Source organism: Ursus maritimus, unplaced genomic scaffold, assembly GCF_017311325.1.
Source record: "Ursus maritimus isolate PB19 unplaced genomic scaffold, ASM1731132v1 scaffold_4, whole genome shotgun sequence".
NCBI lineage: Eukaryota > Metazoa > Chordata > Mammalia > Carnivora > Ursidae > Ursus > Ursus maritimus.
Genome location: NW_024426552.1, coordinates 10380538 through 10403785, shown reverse-complemented (window position 1 = coordinate 10403785; position 23248 = coordinate 10380538). Strand labels below are relative to the sequence as shown.

The window sequence follows — 23248 nt, the reverse complement described above, 5'->3', positions numbered from 1 at the left end:
AGGATCTGAAGAGGAAAAGGCAAATGAGAAACACATATCTGATGAGGAATTGCTCCAGTAAATGAAAATACGTTCTAGTCCAATTCTTCTCTACGGCCTCCAAGACATGAACGAGAACAAGGATCTTTTGAGAAAAAGCTCAGATACAGGAACAAGATATCAAAAAAATATATAATATTACAAGGAAGATGAAAATCAGGTTGGCAGAACTCAAGGCAAAAACTTAAAAATTTCAGAAATAAAAGTTACATTACAAATAACGAGGCCTAGGAAAAGACACTGCCGAAATTCATCAGGGACCTAGAGGACAGGCCTGAGAGCATCATCCAAAATTAAATGGAGAAGAAGCAAGGGATAAAAGTGATTAGAGATTTCCTCGAGGTACATAATTAGGAACCAGAGAGCAGGAGAGGAAAAAGAAAAGAGAGGAAGGAGGGAAAATTATTTTGAACTCAAGGATGATCTGAACTTTCAGTTTAAACAACATGCCATGATTGGAAAAGTCAGATTGGAAATAGTCCAGAATATTCAACACACTACGACATACCTGATAAATTACTGAACACTGAGGATCAAAAGAACACTTCGGGTGTTCAGACAATACGAGTAACAACAACAACAACAACAACAATAATAATAATATAATAAAGACTAAAGCCACCCACAGAGGGAAGAAATTCAGACTGGCCTCATACGTACCACGACCACAATAAACCCAGAAAACAGGGGCGCCGGGGTGGCTCAGTTGGTTAAGTGCCCAACTCTTGAATTTGGCTCAGGCCATGGTCTCCTCGGTCATGGGATCGAGCCCTGCATCGGGCTGTGTGCGCAGCAGGGAGTCTGCTGGAGATTCTCTCTCTCCCTGTCCCTCCTCCCCACTGCACGCTCTCTTTTGCTCTCTCTCTAAGATAAATAAACAAATCTTAAAAACAAACAAACCAGAAAACAGTGGGTTAATAATTGCAGAGAATCAAAGGCAAGATTGTGTGATGCGAGCATTGTTGTTACCTGGACTTCTGGTCTTACTAAAATAAGTGCTCCTGAGACATTTTTTTAAAAAATAAAAACTTTTCTGTGATGAAATAATAAAACGATCATCAAAATAAGAGTCCAGGAACAGAGGAGGTGTGTAATATAAAAAGTTGGTGATAAATATAAATATAAAACCTATTTAAATCTAAAGACAGGGGCGCCTGGGTGGCACAGCGGTTAAGCGTCTGCCTTCAGCTCAGGGTGTGATCCCGGCGTTCTGGGATCGAGCCCCACATCAGGCTCCTCCGCTATGAGCCTGCTTCTTCCTCTCCCACTCCCCCTGCTTGTGTCCCCTCTCTCGCTGGCTGTCTCTATCTCTGTCAAATAAATAAATAAAATCTTAAAAAAAATTAAATCTAAAGACAGAACTAAAGATTAAATAATGTTGAGACTTACAGTTACAGAACAGAATCAGAACGTGGTAAACTCCGATGTTTTTACACCCAGTGGAAGGGGGATAAGGGAGAAGAAATGGAAAAAAAAAGTGTAGTTGTATTAATTTCCTCATTTGTTATAATCAGGAGTTAATAGATATCATCCAAACTTGACAAATCAAGAAATAGAGAATCTCTATTATATAAGGTTATATCAGAAACCATGGGAAATTAGCTTCTAAGTTAGCAGAAAGAAGAGCACACACACACACACACACACACACACACACATTAATATACACAGAAAGACAGAAAGCAGAGTAAGTATTAAATTCAGAATGTGTTACCATAAAAACAAGATTACATCTATAGGAGACATGCACTTAATAAATTTGCTCAGAAATGTTAAAGTTTAGAAAAAAATTCAAAATTAAAAAAAATTTTAAATTAAAAAAAATGTTGGTGGCTCAGTCGTTAAGCATCTGCCTTCGGCTCAGGGCGTGAGGTCCTAGGATCGAGCCCCGCGTGGGCTCCCTGCTGCACTGGAAGCCTGCTTCTCCCTCTCCCACTCCCCCTGCTTGTGTTCCCTCTCTCGCTGGCTGTCTTTCTCTCTGTCAAATAAACAAATAAAATCTTTAAAAAAATGTTAAAATAGAAAATTTGTTTTGCAAACGAAAGGAAAGCAGAATTCTTAACGTTAATAGCAGTAAGGTTGAATTCAGGTGAAAGATGTTCGATAATTTAGGAGGGTTTCTGACAGTTACATTGTCTCGTTTTGCTGCATCAATGGCTTCTGGTCTGCAAACCTGAGTAATGGTTCCCAAAGATCTTCTAATTTGTGTTGTCCCGTGTTCACTTCATCCAGACATCCCAGAAATGATGCAATAGGAGGCAACAAAGCAGAACTTACCTTTGTAGCCCTGGGTCCTTGTTAGGGGATGAATGGCGTCCCCCCCAAATTCATATGTTGATGTCCAAATCTCCAGTACATCAGAACATGACCTTATTTGGAAATAGGATCTTCGCAGATGTAATTAGTTAAAATGGACTAGGGTGGGCCCCCAATCCAATAGGACTGGCGTCCTTATAAGAAAAAGAAATTTGGACACAGGGACACACGTAGGGAGAATGCCATGTGAGGAGAGCTCTTATGCTGCCCAAAGTCAAGAAACTCCCAGAAACTGGGGAGAGAACAGATCTTTCCCTAGAGCTCCCAGAGGGCATGTGCCCTGCTGACACCTTGATCTTGGAATTCTGGCCTCCAGGACTGTGAGAGAATAAATTTCTGTTGTTCTAAGCCACCCAGGCTATAATACTTTGTTACAGCAGCCCCAGGAACCCGATAGAGTCCCCAACAGAATATACCCTCCTTTCTGACAAATTCCCTTCCGGCCAAAGGAAACATCTCACACTGTTGTGTTTCCCATGATGTTCCCTCTCAATTGCCCTGTCCTCACATCCACCATTTCCACGAGGATAAGGATTTGTGTTCCTTTGTTGACAACGAGATGGTCTCTTCAGTGATAGAATGATGGAAACCTGTAGGAATAATATACACAGATTCCTGGGATTTCAGGAGGCTCGGCAAGTAGGAAAAACAGCACTTCACCGTGAATCTGGCACAACCTAAACTGAAGATCCTCATGAATCTTTAGGCACCAAATAACACAGCAGCAGAACACACAAAGCCCAAACTGCTGGCAACGCAAGAAGTCCCCCAGAGTAGAGACCAGATTCATGCCGGTGGGTCCCAAGGACTACCTGGGATAAACTGGTGGGCAGGATTGTGTGGAGCCACTGTTTCGAGCCCCATACTTTCAGGAACTTTCCTGTCTCAAAGTTGAAGTGCAATTTGGGGTAGCCTGACTGGCTGTAGGAAGACTACAGCAGGACTTGAGAAAGAGAATGTATCACACACCTCAAAAGAGTGGATTGTCTGATCTAATTGTCTACATTACTGGACTTTTCCTTTGCTGATTATTTCTTCGTGATTTTCAGATCGTGGCCAAGAGATACAGAGATTTCGAATTTCCTTCTGAAATGACTGGCATCTGGAGATACTTGAACAATGCTTATGCTAGGGATGAGTTCACGAATACATGTCCAGCTGACCAGGAGATCGAACACGCATATTCGGATGTTGCGAAAAGAATGAAGTGAAGCCAGAGTGTTTTCTGTCTTCTTTCTTGGCTGTATGAGCTAGGCTCTGCTGAGAGTGTGTTCTTTGTGAGTGTGTCCTTTGTATTCCTTCCAGTAACCATAATGTCCATATTTTAATAATACTGTATCATCGTGAGCCCACTCAACACTGAATGGTCCACGGCCTCGTGATTTGTCAACTCACTTGTGTATCTGAATAATACCAGTATCTATTGTGACACACACGTTGTCCAGTTGACTTCTTAATTTACTTCTTTGGCACCCACGGACCCTGTAAACCATATTAGGGCTTGTGTTTTGCAGTGTAAGTTTCAAAGCAAATTAGATTTGGGTTCGATTCCTCCTTCAATTTTTAAAAAAATTCATCCGTCTCTGATAATTTTCCTAGTCTTCATATACAGCTTATTTTTCTCCTCTAAAAGAGTAGTTTGTTTTTTACAGAACGAAAATACTGTTTTTGTTGTCATGAGATGATTACATGTCTATTTTAATATTTTAAAACAATGGCAGAGATGGGGCGCCTGGGTGGCTCAGTTGTTAAGCATCTGCCTTTGGCTCATGGTGTGATCCTGGAATCCTGGGATCCAGCCCCACATCAGGCTCCCTGCTCTGCTGGGAGCCTGCTTCTTCCTCTCCCACTCCCCCTTCTTGTGTTCCCTCTCTCACTGGCTGTCTCTTTCTCTGTCAAATAAATAAATAAAATCTTCAAAAAAATTAAAATAAAACAATGGCAGAGAGTATAAGGAAGGAAAAAAAAAACCCACCTAAAATTTCACTCCACCTAGATAATTGCTGATAACTTACTGGCGAACATCTTCCCCTTCCTTAGTCTCTCACAGACGTTCACACTGCACACAGCTCCAGTCCTATGAAATTGGTGAGGGGACCTGTGGGTGATGCCTTGACCATCATGCTTAGAGGAGCTAAAACAGACAAAATATTCGGCACTGTGGAGCTAGAGGATACTTGCAATCAGGGTTCACAGGTGCAGAATTGGAGTCCATTGACCCGCAGGGACCCGCAGGGACCGCAGGGGCTGGGAGCCATGGGAGGTGCCCTCTCTGCCTTGTTACCGCCTTGGCGATGCCAGCTGTCTCTGTCCCGGGGCGGGCAACGGAGGAGAGCGCACATGGTCTTTTGTCCCAGCTTCCTTTTGGATGCCTTCTCTCACTCCTCCCCTCTCGTGAGACCATGCCTTCCTTCCTGAGGACGCTCAACATCAGGGACACATCAGAGGAGCCTCCCGCCCTGCGGTGAAATGTGAACCAAGCCCACTTCGCTGCCTTCTAAGGGTCGCCCTCTGTCAGACCCAGCGCTGAGCTTCTCCAGCGGCGATGGGCTGTGGGGCTAGCCTGGTTCTTGATGCTTCTCTGCCCTTTACCATGTCATTTCGAGGCCAGGCAGGGAAAATCCAGGGAGACTGAATTTGTGGTGACTACTCTTCGGCAGTTCTGGGAACCAGTCAAGTTGGGGAGGAAATGGAAACTCTAGGCTCGAGAGTTTTCTGGTTTGTCTGTGGCTTCCCTGCCACCCTGCCCTGCAGCCAGCCTCTCGTGTATCGTTGGTCTGGGCTGGGCTGCCGGGCTCCCACTGAAGGCTCGGGAGACCACGTAGAAGGCTGTGGAGGTCACATCACGACCCCTCCGGGTTTGAGCATTCTCGAGCATTCTCGGGCTGCGTTCCTTTGATGTTTACATACATCTTATAGAAACCCTCTTGTCCGTTTGGTTGTAGCCTGTGGTTGATGGTAAATCCTCATTTAAAAAAATATGCATTTGCTCTATGGGTGATTTATTTGGAAAAGAATAAGATATGGGGGCACGTGGGTGACTCAATCTGTTGAGCGTCGGACTCGATTTCTGCTCGGGTCCTGATCTCAAGGTCATCAGATGGAGCCCCGCATTGGGCTCTGTGCTCAGCGTGGAGTCTGCTTGAGATTCTCTCTTCTTCTCCCTCTGCCCCTCATGCTTGTGCTCTCTCTCTCTCTCTCTCTATAAAATAAATAAGTAAATCTTTTTAAAAAAAGGAATACAATGCATTAACAGCAACTCTTCTGGGATTTAGTGAGAAAGGTCCAGTAAGAGAAACAAAGTCCGTAATATGGTGGCTACTTTGTATTCCCTCTTACTGGAGGCTACGGTTTCATGCAGGGGCTGCCCACCCAGCAGGGGGCTTTCTTTGTTAACCCTTCACATTTTTGGAGGCTGTGTCTAGTATTCCCCATCACGCATGTTTCACTTCTGTTTTGGAGTCAGATTTTCAAGTCTAGTGCGATGGTATATCTACACGCGGTCAACGAATAGACGACCCCTTGTTACTAGCGCAAATTGTGTATTTGTAGATGTTGACATGATCTACATAAACTCTGTGCGCCTTAAAAATTAAACACATAAAAATGTTTACATGAAACCAAGATCCTTAATTTTTTTCCCTACGTTGTCTTCCTCACTTAGATATAAAGGAATAAAATGAACAGAAATAGCTTCCTTTAAAACAACGAGAGCAACGTCGAAGCAGAGATGATTGGTAATTGAATTAGAAATAATCTGTATTAGAATTGTGAGCCACGAAGACATTTTAACGGAGACTTAAAGAGGTCAGAAAGGACCTCTCCTTGTGTGACCTGTCCTTGTCCAGGTGGCTACAGTAGAGGTCCTTAGACGGTTCCAGTTTTCAGTGCCGTTGTAGGAAAGTGGGTGGTCCCTGGCCAGCCCCACCCTGGGGTCCCACCCCCACACATCCTGTTCACGGGTCCCTAAAAGGCTATTCCTTTGGGGAAAGTAAGACATATTCCAGGGCTGTTTGCTGGCTTGAAGTCTTTATTACCGTGTGGGTCTTGAAGCAAAAGGTGTTTGTTCTTCAAAAACATACTGTATGTTTCATTCAAAACATTCTTGCAAATACGGACACTCAGTGAATGAATCCCAGCCTTGAGGCTGACTGAGAAGCTTTCTCCGGGTGGAGAGGATTCCATTCTCACTTCCGGTTGCCCAGGAGGCCCTACAATTAGAAAACAACAACAACAACAAAATCAGCTTTTCTTCTGAACACAAAATTTCCACATGTAAGCTGGGAAGGATACAGGAGTGTCACAAAGTTATACTTTCTGGATGCTGCCCCGGGATTGGGGGTGAAATGAGGCAATTCAGTCCAAGAAAGGAATTCTAGAGACCAGGGGTCTCAAGAGGTGGTTTCTGATCTACACGTCCATCCCCTGGCATTGAATGTATGCCCAAGCCTCCCCCTCCCCCCTCCAGACAGTCAGACACACACACACACACACACACACACACTCATGGACGTACATACCCTCACACAGTCCCACCCACACAAACATGCTCACATATAACGCTGTCACAAGCGTACTTTCACACACACGCACACACACATATAACGCCATACGCTCACGCAGAGGCACACACTCACATACACACACGTGTGCACACATCCTCCGACACACACACATTGTGAGTGAGGTCAGCCTTGCTCCCTTGCATGTGTCCTCCCGTCAGTGACCGTAACATGTCTCAGCACCTACGCCTCAGTCCCCACCTCCAGTGCTTCCTAATTAGGCTTTGAAAGAATTTTAAAAGAATGTCTTGTCTTTTAAATAAGAAAAATCCAACATTTATTTTATAGTTAAGAGAACCAAGGGTTGCATCATCCCAAGAATATGTAATTCACAGAAGCCTGGATGCATTCATTGGATACATTGGGATACATTTGTTTGCATTCCAAAATAATTTCTCTGTCCACACAGAGCTTTAATTCTGAATTTTTCGATATGTCAGTTTCCCTTCAGAGCACGACCACTTGATAAGATCTGACGCACTCGTGTGGCCCCTGCCCCCAGAGGGACTGTCCTTCACTGTGACTCTCGGTGGTGTTTGCAGGTCAGGGGGACCCAGCTGCTGCCTGCCTGTGTGCTCGGGGACCCAGTGGGGCGGCTGCTGGCCATTGCAGCCTGTGCTCTGACAATGTCATTCTCCCCATTACGGAGGGTTTGTGCCGAGTCTCTGATGACCCTTGCCCTGGAGAAGGCCGTTGAGTTAGGGAGCGAGCCCAGAGCTGCTGTTTTGGGGTCCCCGTCACTGTCCAGGGGAAATTGTGTTCAAAAGCAGGGAGCTGCAGATTTGGGGGTGAAAGGCATCTATTTAGGAAGTCAGGCCTGGGATTGGGCCACCAACGGCCTAGTGATTGGGGATGGGGGTCTTATTCAACCTGCTGTTCGTTCCTCCCCTTTCAGGCACTGCTGTCCACACTGTCCTGTGTCATTGCCTCTCCGGTGGCTCCTAAGCGTTTCAACGGTCCTAAGAACCCTCTGGAAGAGAGGCCAGTTTCTTGATGACACTCTACTCCCATCTCTTCCCCCCCCTCCCTTCTGTAAGGGGTTCCCAGCTGTCCTCCTGGGTGAGTGGACAAAGACAGTGGCCACCAGTGACTGGCCCGGGGTCACCCACGAGTCCGCTGACCTGCTGGGCTCTGTCCCCTGCAAAGCTGCCTTTCCAGGCCCTAATGCTTATGAACCTGACTGAGGCCCCTTTCTGAAGCCCCAACCTTCTGCTAGTACATACGTCACCGACACCGCACAGAATCCTGGGAAGCTGTTAAATGGTGCAGATCCCCTCAGGGTCCAGGATAATCAAACCAGGAAGAGGGTAATGGCCATTGCTCAGAACACTCCTTGGCTTTGTAAAAGGGGGTTCAAATAGCATTAGGGTTTTTGTTTGCTTGCTTGCTTTTCCCTGATCTGGCATTAAGTGCTAACAAGTTTAACCTATTACTAGCCTCTTCCCTGTGAGGACCCTTGCAGCAGCGGTGATGTTTTAGAAAACCCAAAACCAAACAACAGCAGACGCTGGGTCCTAAGTCTGCTCTTGATGCCTCTGACATGTCTGAATAATTGTTTAATCTCTCTGAGACTTGCTCTTCTCGTCTGGAAAATGGGAACATCTCACGGTCAGGTAGAAATCGGTGTACTCGGGGGCTCTCTGTGGCTGGCTGCACACACGTGATTTTTTCCCTGTATTTGCTCCTCTGATATGGGTCATGTCAAAATGGACAGGTTTGCATGACACTGAACTTTTCAGCGCAAGTGGAAGGCAGTTATGCCCTGACCTCCTGTTTCCCTGCCATGAAGGGAACTAACTAGAAGCAGGCTTGACTGGGAGCTTCCTGTCCTTGAGAGCACTTCCCGCGGCAGGACAAAAAGCCACAGGAGAGAGTGGGAGCCCCACCATGGGCATCAGAAAATATAGCCTGGCTTGGGTGGGGCTGCTCCGCTGTCCCCTCTGGTGGGTCGCCGTGGGCGGGGCCAGCCATCTGTCCCGCATCCTGTGAACAGACAGGCTCCACAGTGAACTGATGGCTCCATCGGGACCCCTCCCATCTGACTTGGAGACACAGTCTTCAGTGGCGTGACACGTCCTTGAGTCTCGGAGACGTGGATAAGCAGATACATCGAGGTGAGTGGTGTTCGAGCCAGAGCCCGAGACCCACCCGGGCCCAGCTGTCCTTCTCCGCACTTCTCCCTTCCTTCTGTTCCCAGAGGTGGGGGGCGTCACCCCACCTTCTGCGGGAACTGACCTTCCGGCAGGTAGTAGTTGGCCTGACACCCCTCTCCGCTCCCCCTCTGGGCCTGACGCTGATTCGCTGAAGAGCTTCATACAAACCCAGGCCAGACGTCAAGGTGTCGTTCAAGGTCAGCCCACTGGTCAGAGGGTGGCTTCTGGGCCAGAGACACAAAGCATAAAATGCTCCCACTGGTCTCAGCCCAGCTTCCAGAAGGTCCCCACCCAAGTGGGGCTGTGTTTTCTGATGTCCATGCTGGGCTCCCACTCTCTCCTGTGGCTTTCTGTCCCACCATGGGAAGTGCTCTCATGGACAGGAAGCTCCTGGTCAAGACTGCGTCTCGCACAACTCAGCCACTTCCTGTTTGTGAACCCAGACGGGGGTGTGGCGGGCACTGCCTCGTGGACTTCAGGAGCTAAGAGCCCTTGGTCCACACCTTGGCCTCTTCCTCTTGGAGCCCATGAGCCCAGCGCTCACTCCTGGAGCCCAACACACTGACGGCTGGGAGAGGCAGGAGGGGCTCCTGGAAGGGGCGAGTTCTGGATCCTGAGAAACCTGGAGCATCTGAGATTTCTGCTTCCTCTTCCCACCGTTCCCCGAGCTGCCCTGTGCTCTGCTCGCAGCCGTGGGCCTGGAGGAAGGTGGTAGCGGCCGGTGGGGAGACATTGTCTCTCCTCCATCTTGTGGCTCTGTCCCCGCAAACCTCCTTTTGGCCCCTTGCCTGCCCGGGAGGGTGGAAAGGGCTGCTCACCGTGGGGTCAGAGGAAAGCAGAAGAGGGTCCTGCTCCTGTGAGGTCACTGCTGGGTGTCTGCAGGGCTGGGCCGGAGTCTGGCAACCTACTAAATTGTTCCCCAATCAGTGGTCAAGCAATGGATAAATCCATCCATTGATTTCACCGTAGAGCTAGATGAAAAAGCAGCCGGGCGATCTGGACATGGGGTCCCGCAGACTAGTCCCCAGGCCTCAGACTGCCGTCCAATCCCGGGCTCAGCTGCTGTGCTGCCTGAGAAGACTGTTCGGTGACTGTATTATTACCACGTGGTACTCACCTTTGACCCTCGCCTGCGACCCTGACCGAAGCCCACCTCTTTGCTGGCTCTTTTTTTTTTTTTTTTTGGCATCCTGGAGTGCTGACTTTTCGAACATTAGTAAAAGAAGGACAGCCTTTCATCAAACCAGAAGGCAGCTTCCTCATAACCCCACAGAAAGTGGACCAGGAAGATTCTATCCACATCTTTCTGCTCAGAAAAAAAATAAAAAAGCCAAAATAGAGATAGACCTTGGATTTCCCTGGAAGAGGCCTCAGAGAAAGGGAGGTGGAGAGGAGAAGGAGGCGGAAGGGGAGGAGCAGGAGGAAGAGGAAGAAGGGGAGGGAGGAGGAGGAGGGAGAGGGGGACAGAGGAGGGGTGGGGGACTCCCCGCAGGGGTGGAGGTGACTGTGGCTTACACTACAGATATGCAGGACTTTCTGGTGCCCGAGGGGCCTCTCCGGAAGCCCATGGAGCAGACACAAAAGTCGAGTTTAGCCGCAGCTACAAATTGCCTGGAGTGGAGGTTGGCGGACGGTGGGTGGTGGGTGGCGGGGGTCAGGGGCGCTGTGTAGCCTGGGAGTTCTGAGCAGTGGCTGCCGCCAGGCCCTCTCCAGTTACATCAGGTACCAGAGTTTTTGAAACATACACATATGCAGACTTCTTAAACATGTGCCCACACTTTCCCCACAGTGTGGACTGGACTAAAAGAAGTAAAAGAAAAACATAGGTTATTTTAACAAGGGTCTTTGCCTCTTGGTTCTTAAGTCTGTACAAGGCTGAGGCCTGGTCACATCAGGTCATGGGGTTTCCCTTGTGATCTGGGGTTCTCCCCACTTTGGAGCCAAGACGAAGGAGAAAATGGGTTAGGGAGGCATCAGGATTCTAAAAGAGACTGAGCTGCAGGGCTGGTCTTGCCTCCATCTGAATCTTTCCATTTCTATTTTATTTTATGCGTGCGTGCGTGTACGTATGTATGCATTTCGGACAGCTCACAAATGACTCACTGGTCCTGAAATTGAATGTTGTTTGAAAGAAAATCTTAAGGTCATCTGGCAGTGGTTCAGGTGTTGGGAGGACGCTGGTGCATGCTTCGGTGGTTTTTGCTAGCTCATGCAGGGGAAAGAATTGGTTGTATTGACTGTGATACTGGAATACACAAAGATTAAAAAGAAATTTTAAAAAAGAGTTCTTGCTTTTAAAAAATGTGTAGTTACAATAAGAAAATAGAAGCATGGCCAGAAAGACACCCAAGAATCTGTGTAATGGAAACCAAGTGGGTAAGTGGGCTAGGGGATACACTTAAAGATTTTTACAGTGTTGCTGAGGGGATGCTTCCACAAATGAAGTGATGGAAATGATAAAACACATTCATAGATCACTTCACAGTTTACAAATTCTACCAAGTGTATGTGGTCCCATAGGCCATGGGTGTCTGCTGAGATGGCGGTGGCTCCCATCTTGCCTTGTGGTCCTGGGGGAGACTTACTTGCTTCTCTCTTGTGGGTGGAGGGTGTGGACCACCCCAGAAACCTTGTTCTGTCAACTTCGGGGCCTTGTACCACCTAGAGGGGGCGGGACATTCCAGTCAGAGAACTGGCAGCTTCCAGGTTTGGAGATAGCAATAAATGGAGGGGAGGGGCATAGTTTGCCTGTTCCATGTCTTCACCCAAAAACTAAGCAGTTGGGTTAGGTTGGGGGGCTTTCAATCTTGATTGCATATCAGCATCATCTGGGCAACTTTAAAAATTATCAACGTGCAAGCCACACCTCAGACCAACTGAACTGGAATCTTTGGGGTTAGGCTTGGACTTTGGTATTTTAAAAATATTCCCAGGCAATGGGACACCTGGGTGGCTCAGTCAGTTGAGTGTCTGACTCTTGATTTTGGCTCAGGGCATGATCTCAGGATCGTGAGATCGAGCCCTGCATTGGATTCCATGCTGAGCTTGGAGCCTGCTCTGGATTCTCTCTCTCCCTCTGCCCCTTCCCCACTCTCTCTCTCTCTCTCTCAAAACCAACCAAACAACCAACCAACCAACCAACCATCAAACAAAACAACTTCCCAGGCAAATCTCTTGTGCAGCCAGGATTAACAGCCAGTGGCAAGATGCTCCTCGAGCTATTTCCAGCATAAACTCTCATTTCTGGGTCTGGGTGATGAGTCCTGGTGGGGGGAGTGAAGGAGACGAGTGACGGAGAAGGCTGCCCCTTACAATCTAGCTCTACTCTTAGGGCAGCTGGTGGAGCCAACCATGGGCACACCTGTGACACCAGCATACCGGGTTGAAGAGTGTCCCCCCAAATTCGTGCCCACTCAGTCTCAGAGGATGAGGGTACTTGGAAACACAGTCTTTGCAGATGTAATCAGTTACATTAAGATGAGGTCTTACTGGATTAGGGTGGACCCCAAATGCATTCTGTCCATGGCCTTTCTAGGAACAGAAGACACAGAGACGTACACACCCAGAGGGAAGGGGCTGCATGAGGACGAAGGCAGAGACAGGAGCAGTGCAGCCACAGGCCAGAGGATGCCCAGGCTGGTCCGCAGCCAGCAGAGGCTGGGAGGGGGAGCGAGGAAGGGTCCTCCGCAAAGCCTTCAGAGGGAGCGTGGTTCTGCCCACACGTGGACTTCACACTTCCCACCTCCTGAAGAGTAAGAGAATACATTTCTGTGGTTTGAAGCCCCCTCCTCTGTGGGTCCTGTGTTACTGCAGCTCCCGGAAACTTCGCCGGGTGAGGTTAAGCAGGGGTGAGGCAAGGCGGCCTCAGCAGAGCTGGCTTCATGCTTCCAGCAGAGCACCGGCAGCTAGTTAGGTGCAGACTGAGCCAGGATCGATTTGAGGGAGCTGGTGGTCTAGCCAATAGGCAATGCTTGGGTCATTCTGTGCTAGAGGACAGGGGACCAGACGGGCTGGAGTTGAGAGCCCGGCGTGTTGGGCTTGCCTCTGCTGCTTCTGGCCGGGGTCTCGGGAAAGACAGATAACCTTCCTGGCCTCGGTTTCCACATCTGTCCAAGGTGGGGATGGAATGATAGGCAATTCTGGGTCGTTTCCCACTGCAGTTAAGCACCAGTAACAGTTCGGGAGACCCCCCCCCACCCCCACCCGGTGCACTGATGAGCATTGCACCCCCCCCAGCCCTCGCCCAGGGGCTGGTTCTAAGTTCAGACCCTTTGAGCTGCCTGCTTTGGGGATTTTTGCCAGATGTTTTGCTTTCTGGTAGAGCCACTGGCCCCATCTAGAAAGATCCTGCAGTCTGAGACCAAACCAGCAATATTTAATCATCTGATCAGGTAAGATGAAGGAAGGCTTCATCACCCACAACGGGTCTAATGAGGTACCTCTTCTCAGAACACAGCCTATGCCATCAACCAGACTTTCTATAACCCAAACTGCCAGGGGCAGAGGTCTCGGGAGCCTTTCTGAGTCCCCCTCCCCCATCCATGCTGTGCAGACAGCAAGGCTTGACTTTGGACATTCACCTTGACAGGGAAAAGTGAGCACAGAAAACACGGGGATGGAGAAACAATGGAGAAAATGTGGTCCCATTTCCTCTCTGTGATTCTAGGGTAATGTGCTCATTTTCTCTGCTGCCAGAAAATTACCCCAAACTCAGTAGCTTAACGCAGCACCCAGTTACCATGTCACAGGGTCTGGGGGTCAGGAGACCAGGTGTGCTATGGGGGGGGGGTCCTTTGCTCAGGGTCTCACAGGCAGAAATCAAGGTGTCAGGCAGGGCTGTGATTCTTATCTGAGGCTGGGGTCCACTTCTAAACTCACTGGTTGTTGGCAGAATTCAGTTCTTTGCTATTGTAAGACCAAGACCATCCACCTTGAGAGACCACCCATCATGGCCCACTACATGGCCCTCTCTTTAAAATGCCTGTTTGCTTTTGCAAGGCCAACAGAAGAATGTCACTGCTGCTTGAGATCCCTCTGACTTCTTCCAACCCTGACCTCTAGTCCCTCTCTAAAGGGGCTCATCTGATTAGGTCAGGCCCACCTAGAATACTCTTCTTTTGGATTCAAGGTAACTGATGAAGTCAGGCCCACCCAGGATAATGTCCTTAAGTAAAGTCAACTGATCAAGGCCTCTAATGAGGTATGCAAAACCCCTTCATCTTTGCTGTATAACGTAGCCTAATCAGGGGAGTGACATTCCACTGTATTCACAGGTCCTGCCCTCCTTGAGGGTGGGAGAATTATGCAGGGCACACGGGGTCTGGGGATCTTGGGGACTATCTCAGGATTCTCCTGTCACTGAAGAGGTGGAGAACCTATCATGGCCATTCCAAAGGACATCTACCTCATTGTACAAAACCCACGGGTTTAGGTCAGCTGACCTGATGCTGGCAAACAGCTTAGGTAGCCCCAGGCCACACCATAGTGTTAAATATTTGCTGCATATGTTCTTGGCAGGCTTCCCTGAGACGCTTTTTATTCCTAATCCCTAAACTCAAACAGCCATGGAGGGAGAAGGTATGGCATTTCTGTGAAGTCCACTGACTTGATTTCCAGGTTCCTCTGACAAAGCAGGGGTTTGTTGACCTTCAAGTCCTGGCACCAAATGTACCTATTTACTCAGGCTTTTGCCAAAGGGTGGGGAGAGAGGGTGAAGGAAGGAATCTTTGCAGTTGGTCAATACTGTGCTTTGTTATGATTTTGCTCCATGTTGCACAGGTGGCCAAGTGGCCCACATACCAGGCAGACAAATTTCTCCTCCGTGGCCTTCCTAGCATGCAGCTTCAAAGCCAATTGTAAAGATAAAAAAGAAAGGAAAGGAAAGGAAAGGAAAGGAAAGGAAAGGAAAGGAAAGGAAAGGAAGAAGAAAGAAAGAAAGAAAGAAAGAAAGAAAGAAAAAGAAACACGGGCAGACCCGGGTTTCTCCTGTGTTAGGAAAAGCTATCTTTAGAAAGAACCAAATAGGGTTCCTGGGTGGCTCAGTCGGTTAAGGGTCTGACCCTTGATCTCAGCTCAGGTCTTAATCTCAGGGTCATGAGTTCAAGCCCCACGGTGGGTTCCATGCTCAGCGTCTAGCCTACTTAAAAAAAATAAAAGAAAGAAACAAATAATCTAAGAGCAGTTGCATGCAGTTTGGAAAAACAAAACAGAAAACACCCAATTCTCTCTCTCTCTCTTTTTTTTTTCACCCAATTCTCTTCTATTCTCTTTTTGAGTTTCATCCTGTGCTGTTTGTCAATGTCCGATGGTTACACGTCACAGTGCGGGTATATTGTCTGTTCTCAGGGATGCTCCTGGCTTCTCTGTCCAAACCAGGTAGTCTTTCAAGGGACAAGACTTTTGGGAGAACGGATTTGCTTTCTCTTGCTTGTGTTGCAGGGTCCTTGGGAGTGCTAGGCCTGTGGACTCGAGTGGGAAGGGGAGCTCTCTGCCGAAACAGGAACGCCGAGTGGGGGAGAGGAGGCAAGAATGGCGCTCCGAGCTTGTGTGCACGGGAGAAGCGGGCAGGCCTCCTGGCTCAGTGGAAGGTCACCAGAGCAAACGTCAAGTGGCTGGAACGCTGGTCCCCAGGCCCTGGGGTGCTCATTGCCAAGAGACGAATTTGGCCTGTGTAATCTGCAACGTGGTTTTTAGCAGGAAAATGCTCTCATTCTGTTCAACACGCAGTCCTTCATGTAGCCTGGTAGCTCTGACCTGACTTCCCAGCTTTGACAAGAGACCACCTCCGAATAAATCACGGAGATCTCAGCCCTTTGGGGCTGGTTGGTTGGTTTTCCCTCAGAGATCTCCTCGTGTCTCTTAAACGATGTAAGGTTGCTGTATTTTAAAAATTAAATTAAAATTTAAAAAGTATATTTTGCTCTTTTTAGTCTCATGTTTTTCTGTTCTAAGAGCAAACATTTTTCTTCTTCTTCTTCTTCTTTTTTTTTTTGGAACGACAGATAGTAGCATTGCATGCTGATTTTGCCCTCGGCTGCTGCCTTCTTCACTCATGTTAAATGAGATAAAAGCAGTTTCCCTGGTAAGAAATGAATATATGGTTTCAACCGCAATGCCTCTTCACAGATGAGACGATCTCTATCTTTATTAAGAAGCACATTTTCTGAGGGCCCTGGGCTTCCCTGAGGATGTGATCTTCAGGGAGAAGCATGCTCCCTCCTTGTCCTCAGGACCGGACCCCGTGAATACCATCCATGCACCCAGAAGGGATTTGATTTTGCTCTGTAAAACTTTCTGTAGAGTGACAATCTCCAGAAATGCAAGTGGCTGCAGGAGACAGGACATCTCCTTCCCAGGAGATCTTGACAAAGGAAACTCCTCTTCTCTGGGAGACATCTTTGGGTGGCCCTGCCTGGCGGCTGGGAAGCAGGCTAGATCATCTATCAGAGTACCCCAGATTTCAGCAATGTTCCTTTTTTTTTTAAATTTTTTTATTATATTCAGTTAGCCAACATATAGCACATCATTAGTTTTCGGTGTAGTGTTCAACGATTCATTAGTTGCGTGTAACGCCCAGTGCTCATCCCATCACGTGCCCTCCTTAATGCCCATCACCCAGTTACCCCCACCCCCACCCCTCTCCCTTCTGTAACCCTCAGTTTATTTCCCGGACTCCAGAGTCTCTCCTGGTTTGTCTTCTTTTCTGATTTCTTCCCCTTCAGTTTTCCCTCCCTTCTCCTGTGCTCTTCTGTGCCATTCCTTATGTTCCATATATGAGTGAAACCATCTGATACCTGTCTTTCTGTGCTTGACTTCTTTTGCTTAGCATAATCCCCTCCAGTTCCCTCCATGTCGATGCACATGGTGGGTAATCATCCTTTCTGACGGCTGAGTACTATTCAACAATGTTACTTTTCCATGAGAAAGCTTCGGCTCGGTATTTCTGAGAAGTCCAAAGATGCATTTCCATTTTGAAAGAGGAGACATTTTTGAAATGCAGTGACACGCGCAGGTGACATTTGCGTGCTGCCTTGCGGCCACGACCCCTGTAACAACACCCCTGTGGGGACCTTCAGCCCTGGAAGAACTGCCCCCGAGGCCCTGTGATGTTTGCCTGTGATGTTTGCAGCGAAGCAGTGATTTGCCCCCCTCCCCACCCCCCCAGGAAATTCTGTCCTTCCCGGCCGGAGTCAAAAGAGGCCTTCCCCAGTTTGCTCCAAGGAGGTCGGCCAGCCCCGGCCGTCTGGCACCCTGGGCAACAGCTAATAAAGGAAGTTTGCATCCAGAACCAGAGCCTGATTAATGGTTAATGCCCGAGGCTCCTTTCTGTGGAATATTCCAAGTAATAGCAGGAGAAAGGCAATTCCCAGCTCCCTGGCACGCCTCCCCCCAGCGCCATGCCGAGGCCTCCCGGGCTACCGTTTGGCCAGACTCCTGTGCGTGCGGCCAGGTCACTCGAATGCAGACCTCCGCGGCCCATCTCCGTCCGAGGCATAGAGAAGGAAGTGCAAGTGAACGGAATCAAGGAACAGGGCGAGGGCTTAGAAAGGGTGGGAGCAGCAAGATTACTCAACACTTGAGTTTTTAATCAAGGGATCTTAGTAAAGAACAGTATATCCTTTGTTGGGCAGAAAATAAAAATGCAAAACAGAAGCCAGTGGAGATTTAATAAACAGAGCCATCAATAGCGTGCTTTCAGGAGGATTTTGTCACAACAGTGAACCCTGCGGAGACGCGCTTCGGAGCCGGCTCTGGGTTGGTCTCCCTTGGCATCGTCTTAGGTTGGCCCAGGACCCAATGCTAGAAACTTTGGGGGTAATTTGGACAATTAATTATTGCAGGCAGTAGGCCCCAGTATTCATGTTTTCAATGAACTTTTAAGAAGATAGAAAATATTTTTCAGGGACAAAGCACTCCCCCTTTAAAAATGCTTTCAGAAATGACTCCATGTCCGTGGATGAGGAGCATAAATGTGACCGGGGTGGGGGTGGGGGCTGTGTCAGCCTATCCTCGGTCTGTAGTTTCTTCCTACGCCAGCCCCTCTTCCTTGTTTACCTAGGACTTCAGGTACCTGAGGAAATTGTTGTATGGCCTTGGGCGAGTCTTCTGACTTCCCCGGGTCTCACATCGCTCATTTGCGAAGGGCTTTTTTTTTTTTTTTTAACTCCCAGCTCTTGGAAAAGTTATGAGAAAGTATAGGACAGTGCCTGAAAATATGAAAAGCTAGGTAACATCTAAGATTCTTGTCCTTTCTTCCTGGCTGTTGGGCCGGGCCTCGGAAGGTAGAGCAGCCTGGTGGCCAGGTAGCTGGGCCAGACGTCAAGTCACTTGCTGGTCAGGAGACCTTGAACAAGTGCCTTTCCCCACCAAGGCCAATGAAAGTCATATCTGCCTTTTTGAGGCTACAAGAGGAAATGGCAGTGAAAGCAGTCTGAACTTGTCTTAAAAAAAAATGGTGGTAAGGGGAGCTGTACCACTCCAAAATACGTTTCTTGTTAACTACCTACCTCGGTCCAAGGTTCCCTTTGTCCCTGGAACCTCGTCAAGAAGACTCTGTGACATGCGATCCTGGGAGGAGCTCCCCTCCGGGCCCAGGTCGCTTCTGAAGCCATAACCGAGCACAGGGCACCCACATCCAGTCTGATTCACTTCCTCTGGTCGAGAAAGCGCGCAAAGCGCCTTGCAAGGCGTAACCCTTGCTTCAGGGTTCCTGCTTCTAGCTGATCCCATTTTGTCATCTAGATTCTGAGCTACCGGTAGGCATGACCACACATCTTTAGAGAAACCCGGTCGTCACAGAGCAGCCGGGATTCCACGAGAGAACTCATAGGAAGGCACTTTGAAAACGGCCAGGTGCAACACAGACGCTCATTATATTGATCGTTATTTGGTTAGCCACTTTCTAAATTACTTTAATTGCGACACTTTTTAAAGTACCAGAGGAGACGTGAGCAGTGCCTAAGAGAGAACGTTGACAACAGATGAGCAACACTACTTTAACTAGCTCATTTATTTGTTTATTCGTTTATTTATATATTTACTTTGAGAGAGAGCGAGAGAGCATGTGCAGGGTAGGGGGTAGGCAGGGGAAGAGCAGAAAGAGAGGGAGGGAGAATCGCAGGCAGGCTCCACGCCTAGCGTGGAGCTCAGCATGGAGCCTGATGTGCGGCTTGACCTGATGACTCCGAGATCACAACCTGAGCCAAAACCAAGATTCAGACACCGCAACTGACTGAGCCACCCAGGTGACCCTAACCTGCTCACTTATAGTTGAGAACTAACCCACACTCACGTCCCAAACATGGTTATTTGAAAATAGGAGCTGCTCCACAGCGTGTTAGGAGCTCCAGTCCTGAAGGGTGCTGCCTTTACTTATGAGGCAAAAGTGGCAGGTTCCTGGATGGCCAATGTCTAGGGGATGGCTGAGGCTTGGTCCCAGCCACTGGCATGGCTAGAGGACAGGCAGTAGCTGAAACTCTGGATATTCTGACTCAACACAAAAGTGAAGAATGGATCTTGCATGAAATGCATTGAGTGTCCATGACAATCATGTAAGTGTCTTAATTTTCACATTATCATCTCCTGAAGATAGCCATGGGGAACATGACTTTTCATCAATATCTCTGTAGGTCAATATTCTGTATTTGCCCTTCTCTTTGAGGATATGAAACTAATCTTGGTCATTCTCTACCCTTGAAGATCCCCCAAGGACTGATACCTCTTTACATACATTCGTCAGTGAAGATCTGATTGAGAGAGACCCCCTACTTGGACATGCCAAAGACCAAAGTAGACACCACCATCTTGAAGGCGGGGAAGAATCACTTGTCTGTGACATCTGGTCATTCTCTCTAGAGATCTTGGCCACTGAGCCAATATTGAGCTCTGTGGAAGGTGCCTCTCCTCCTTCCTAAGGAAAGCCATCATCCTTTGGGGCCCAAGGCGCATGAGGGCAACCAAACTCAGGTCAGGCTCTGATTCCACAGGAGAATCTGGTTGGGTTTTCTTCAGGACTGGCTCTTGCCCCATCAGGCTCCAAGTCCTTGTGTTGGCTGGCCTCAGTTTCCTCCTTGGTCAGCCTTTCAGTGAAACCCAGTGTCACTTAGGACTGAACTCTTGTGAGTCCAAGATCTGAAATGTGGTCATTGTTTTGACTATTATCTTTGTTGCCTCAATTTCATGAAGATCATAGCATTGTAAATGACCCAGGAGGGGTATTTTAGACCTATTGTACTCAGATAATTTTAGAGCTAAAAGTAGCATTAGCAATCACACAAGGAAAATTTCATTTCCTTGTTGAATTGACTTGCCCCAGAATTTACATTCCTTGCCCCAGGCTTTGCCCACCTATGGTAGGGCTGCACTAGTGTCCAAACCTCTGTCATAGCTGAGGGCCACGCATCCAAGGCAGTATTTCTCTAAGTGTGATCCTCTCAGATCAGTAGCATCTGCATTATTCGGGAATTTGTTAGAAAAGCCCCTGCTTGAGCCCCCCCTGGGCCTCCTGAGCCGAAGCTCTGCCATCAGAATGTTGACGAGTCCTCTAGGGAATTCTGATGCTCGCTGGAGTTTGAGAAGCACTTTCCGTGGCGTGCCAATGCAAACCTTTTTTGGGGGGGGGTGTCAATTCAATATTTTTCATCATGGGTAGAAGAGTTGAGTGCTGAACAGTGATTTTTATCATACTTTCTTTTATTCATCCGTACATTCATTTCTTTTTCCAATTTAAATTCAATTAGCCAAGGTATAGTACATCATTGGTTTTTGATACAGTGTTCAATGATTCATTAGTTGTGTATAACACCCCGTGCTCATCACATAACATGAACTCCGTAATGCCCATCACCCAGTTGTCCCCTCCCTACCCACCTCCCTTTCCACAACCCTCAGTTTGTTTCCCGGAGTCATCAGTCTCATATGGTCTTTCTCCCTCTCTGATTTCTTCCCATTTGGTTTCCCCCCACCCACCCCTATTGTCCTCTGCATTATTCCTTATGTTTCACATATGAGTGAAATCATATGATAATTGTATTTCTCTTATTGACTTATTTCACTTAGCATAATACCTTCCAGTTCCATCTACCTTACGCCAGTCAGAATGGCTAAAGTTAACAAGGCAGGAAACAACAAATGTTAGTGAGAATGTGGAGAAAGGGGATCCCTCTTACACTGTTGGTGGGAAAGCAAGCTGGTGCAGCCACTCTGGAAAAGAGTGTGGGGGTTCCTCAGGACGTTAAAAATAGAGCTACCCTATGACCCAGCAATTACACTACTGGATGTTTACCCCAAAGATACAGACGTAGTGAAAAGAAGGAGCACATGCACCCCAAAGTTCATAGCAACAGTGTCCACGACAGCCAAACTGTGGAAGGAGCCGAGATGCCCTTCAACAGATGAATGGGTAAAGAAGACGTGGTTCATACATACATTCATTTTTGAGTGTCCATTCCCACATCAGGAACCACATAGATCAGGACATAGTGGGCGTACATCCTTCCTTCAGGGAGATGACGGGGAGTCATGGCAGAGACAAGGGGAACTTTTCTTTTGAAATGTAAGTCAGATTATGATTGAATCCCTGAATACTACAGACATCAAGGCAGTCCTATGAGTTTGGGAACTCCTTGAGCTGCAGGGGTAAGGTTGGAAATGTCAATGGGGAGAGAGAATTCGCAGTCATATGGTGGAAACGGGCCTAATGAGTTCTGGAAATAGTAACAGTAATCTGAGAATGGTCAGGTTAGAGGAAAGAGCTTGTGCTGAAAGTTGTATGATTGCATTTCTCTATTCAGTTGAGGACCCCAAAAGTGCTGGTCTCAACGACTGAGGCGGCTGGGTGGTTGGCCTTCGGTGCATTGCTCAGCGATTGATTCTGAAACCTTCTATCTGGTAGGGAGGTATTTCCAGGCTTCTCTACGGTACAAGCCTCAAGCAATTTGGCATGACTCGGGGGTTGGGAAACAACCCTGCTCCCAGGACAGCCTGACATGTCACTTGAGCGGTCTCCTTCATCTGAGCTGTTCTTTTTAAGAAAGAGCTTTGGACTGCTTCTGAACTTGGAAGAGAGTCCAGCAAACAGCAAGTGGACACAGAAGGTCGAGTCACGAGTGCGTGCCTCATCAAGACCAGTCTCACCTTCCAAACGTGGAGCAGACGACAGAGCTGGACTGGGTTTTTCACTCATCTGTGTTTTCAAAGTGCAGCAGTAGATTCTCTGTGGTCCACTGCCATTCCCTGGATCAGTCTACATACCTGTCTGGCTGCACACCTGCATGGAAATTAAATTGGTATTCATAATGAGGGGCTACGAAGTTCCCAAAGGCTTTCTGGATCATTCCAGAAAAATGTCTAGTTGAGTATCCAGCTTCAGGGCATTTTATTGTGTTTTGAAAACATATATATATCTATTCATATATACATACATATATATATACACACACACACATATAAATAATATATATAATAAATCTAGTTATCAGATTTTTTCATTGATCAGAAAACTTTATTACCAACCATGCTCGATAATAGAGAATTTATTGCAGTTACGACTACTCTTATTTTTGAAGATAACCCTAGCCAACATCGATTTAGTATTGGCTCAGTCATCGTGCGGCTGTTTTAAATTCATTATTTTGTGCCACACTCACACTTACACTAGGGAGTAAGCATTATTACCGTCTCCAGCTTACGAGTGAGCAAACTGAGTCACAGAGAAGATGGGATATCTTCAAGGTTCTGCGGTTCACGGATTCACATGCACATACACACCCCACACTCATAATCCCGGTGGGAGATGGCATCACATCTTAGAGACAGATCGGGGTTCAAGCGAATGTGTGGTAGATGAGTTCTGACAGGCTGAGCAGCTTGGAGAAGCCACTTTTCACTCTTAGAGTTCTGGTTACCTGTTTGCTGACATGGAATCCCTTCCTCACAGCTTTGTTGTGAAGGGAAAAAAATGAGATAATATGTTGAGAAGTTCTGCTCGATAAACGATCCCCCTTCCACATCCTTTTTTTCTGCCGCCAGATCCAAAAGTTAGGTTTCTCTGGAAGGTCACGATGTAGATCCAGCCTCAGGATCTCCTGACCCCACTCTCTTACCCTAACTCAAATGGTCCGAGTCTGTCTCTAACCCAGCATCATCATCATCTGGCCAGGGGAGCTTTGTCAGTAGTCG

The 23248-nt window shown here is 47.8% G+C and overlaps 1 protein-coding gene across 1 annotated transcript in view; it reads left to right on the top strand.

The window, feature by feature from the left end:
* The window catches only part of CLIC6 (chloride intracellular channel 6), a 44193-nt gene extending 40405 nt beyond the window's left edge, over window positions 1-3788 (top strand). The window contains exon 6 of the mRNA XM_008701865.2: window positions 3405-3788. Within this exon, the coding sequence (XP_008700087.2) occupies window positions 3405-3566 (162 nt within the window). The 3' untranslated portion in view covers window positions 3567-3788. The remainder of the gene's footprint in view (window positions 1-3404) is intronic.
* The last annotated feature ends 19460 nt before the right edge of the window (window positions 3789-23248 follow it).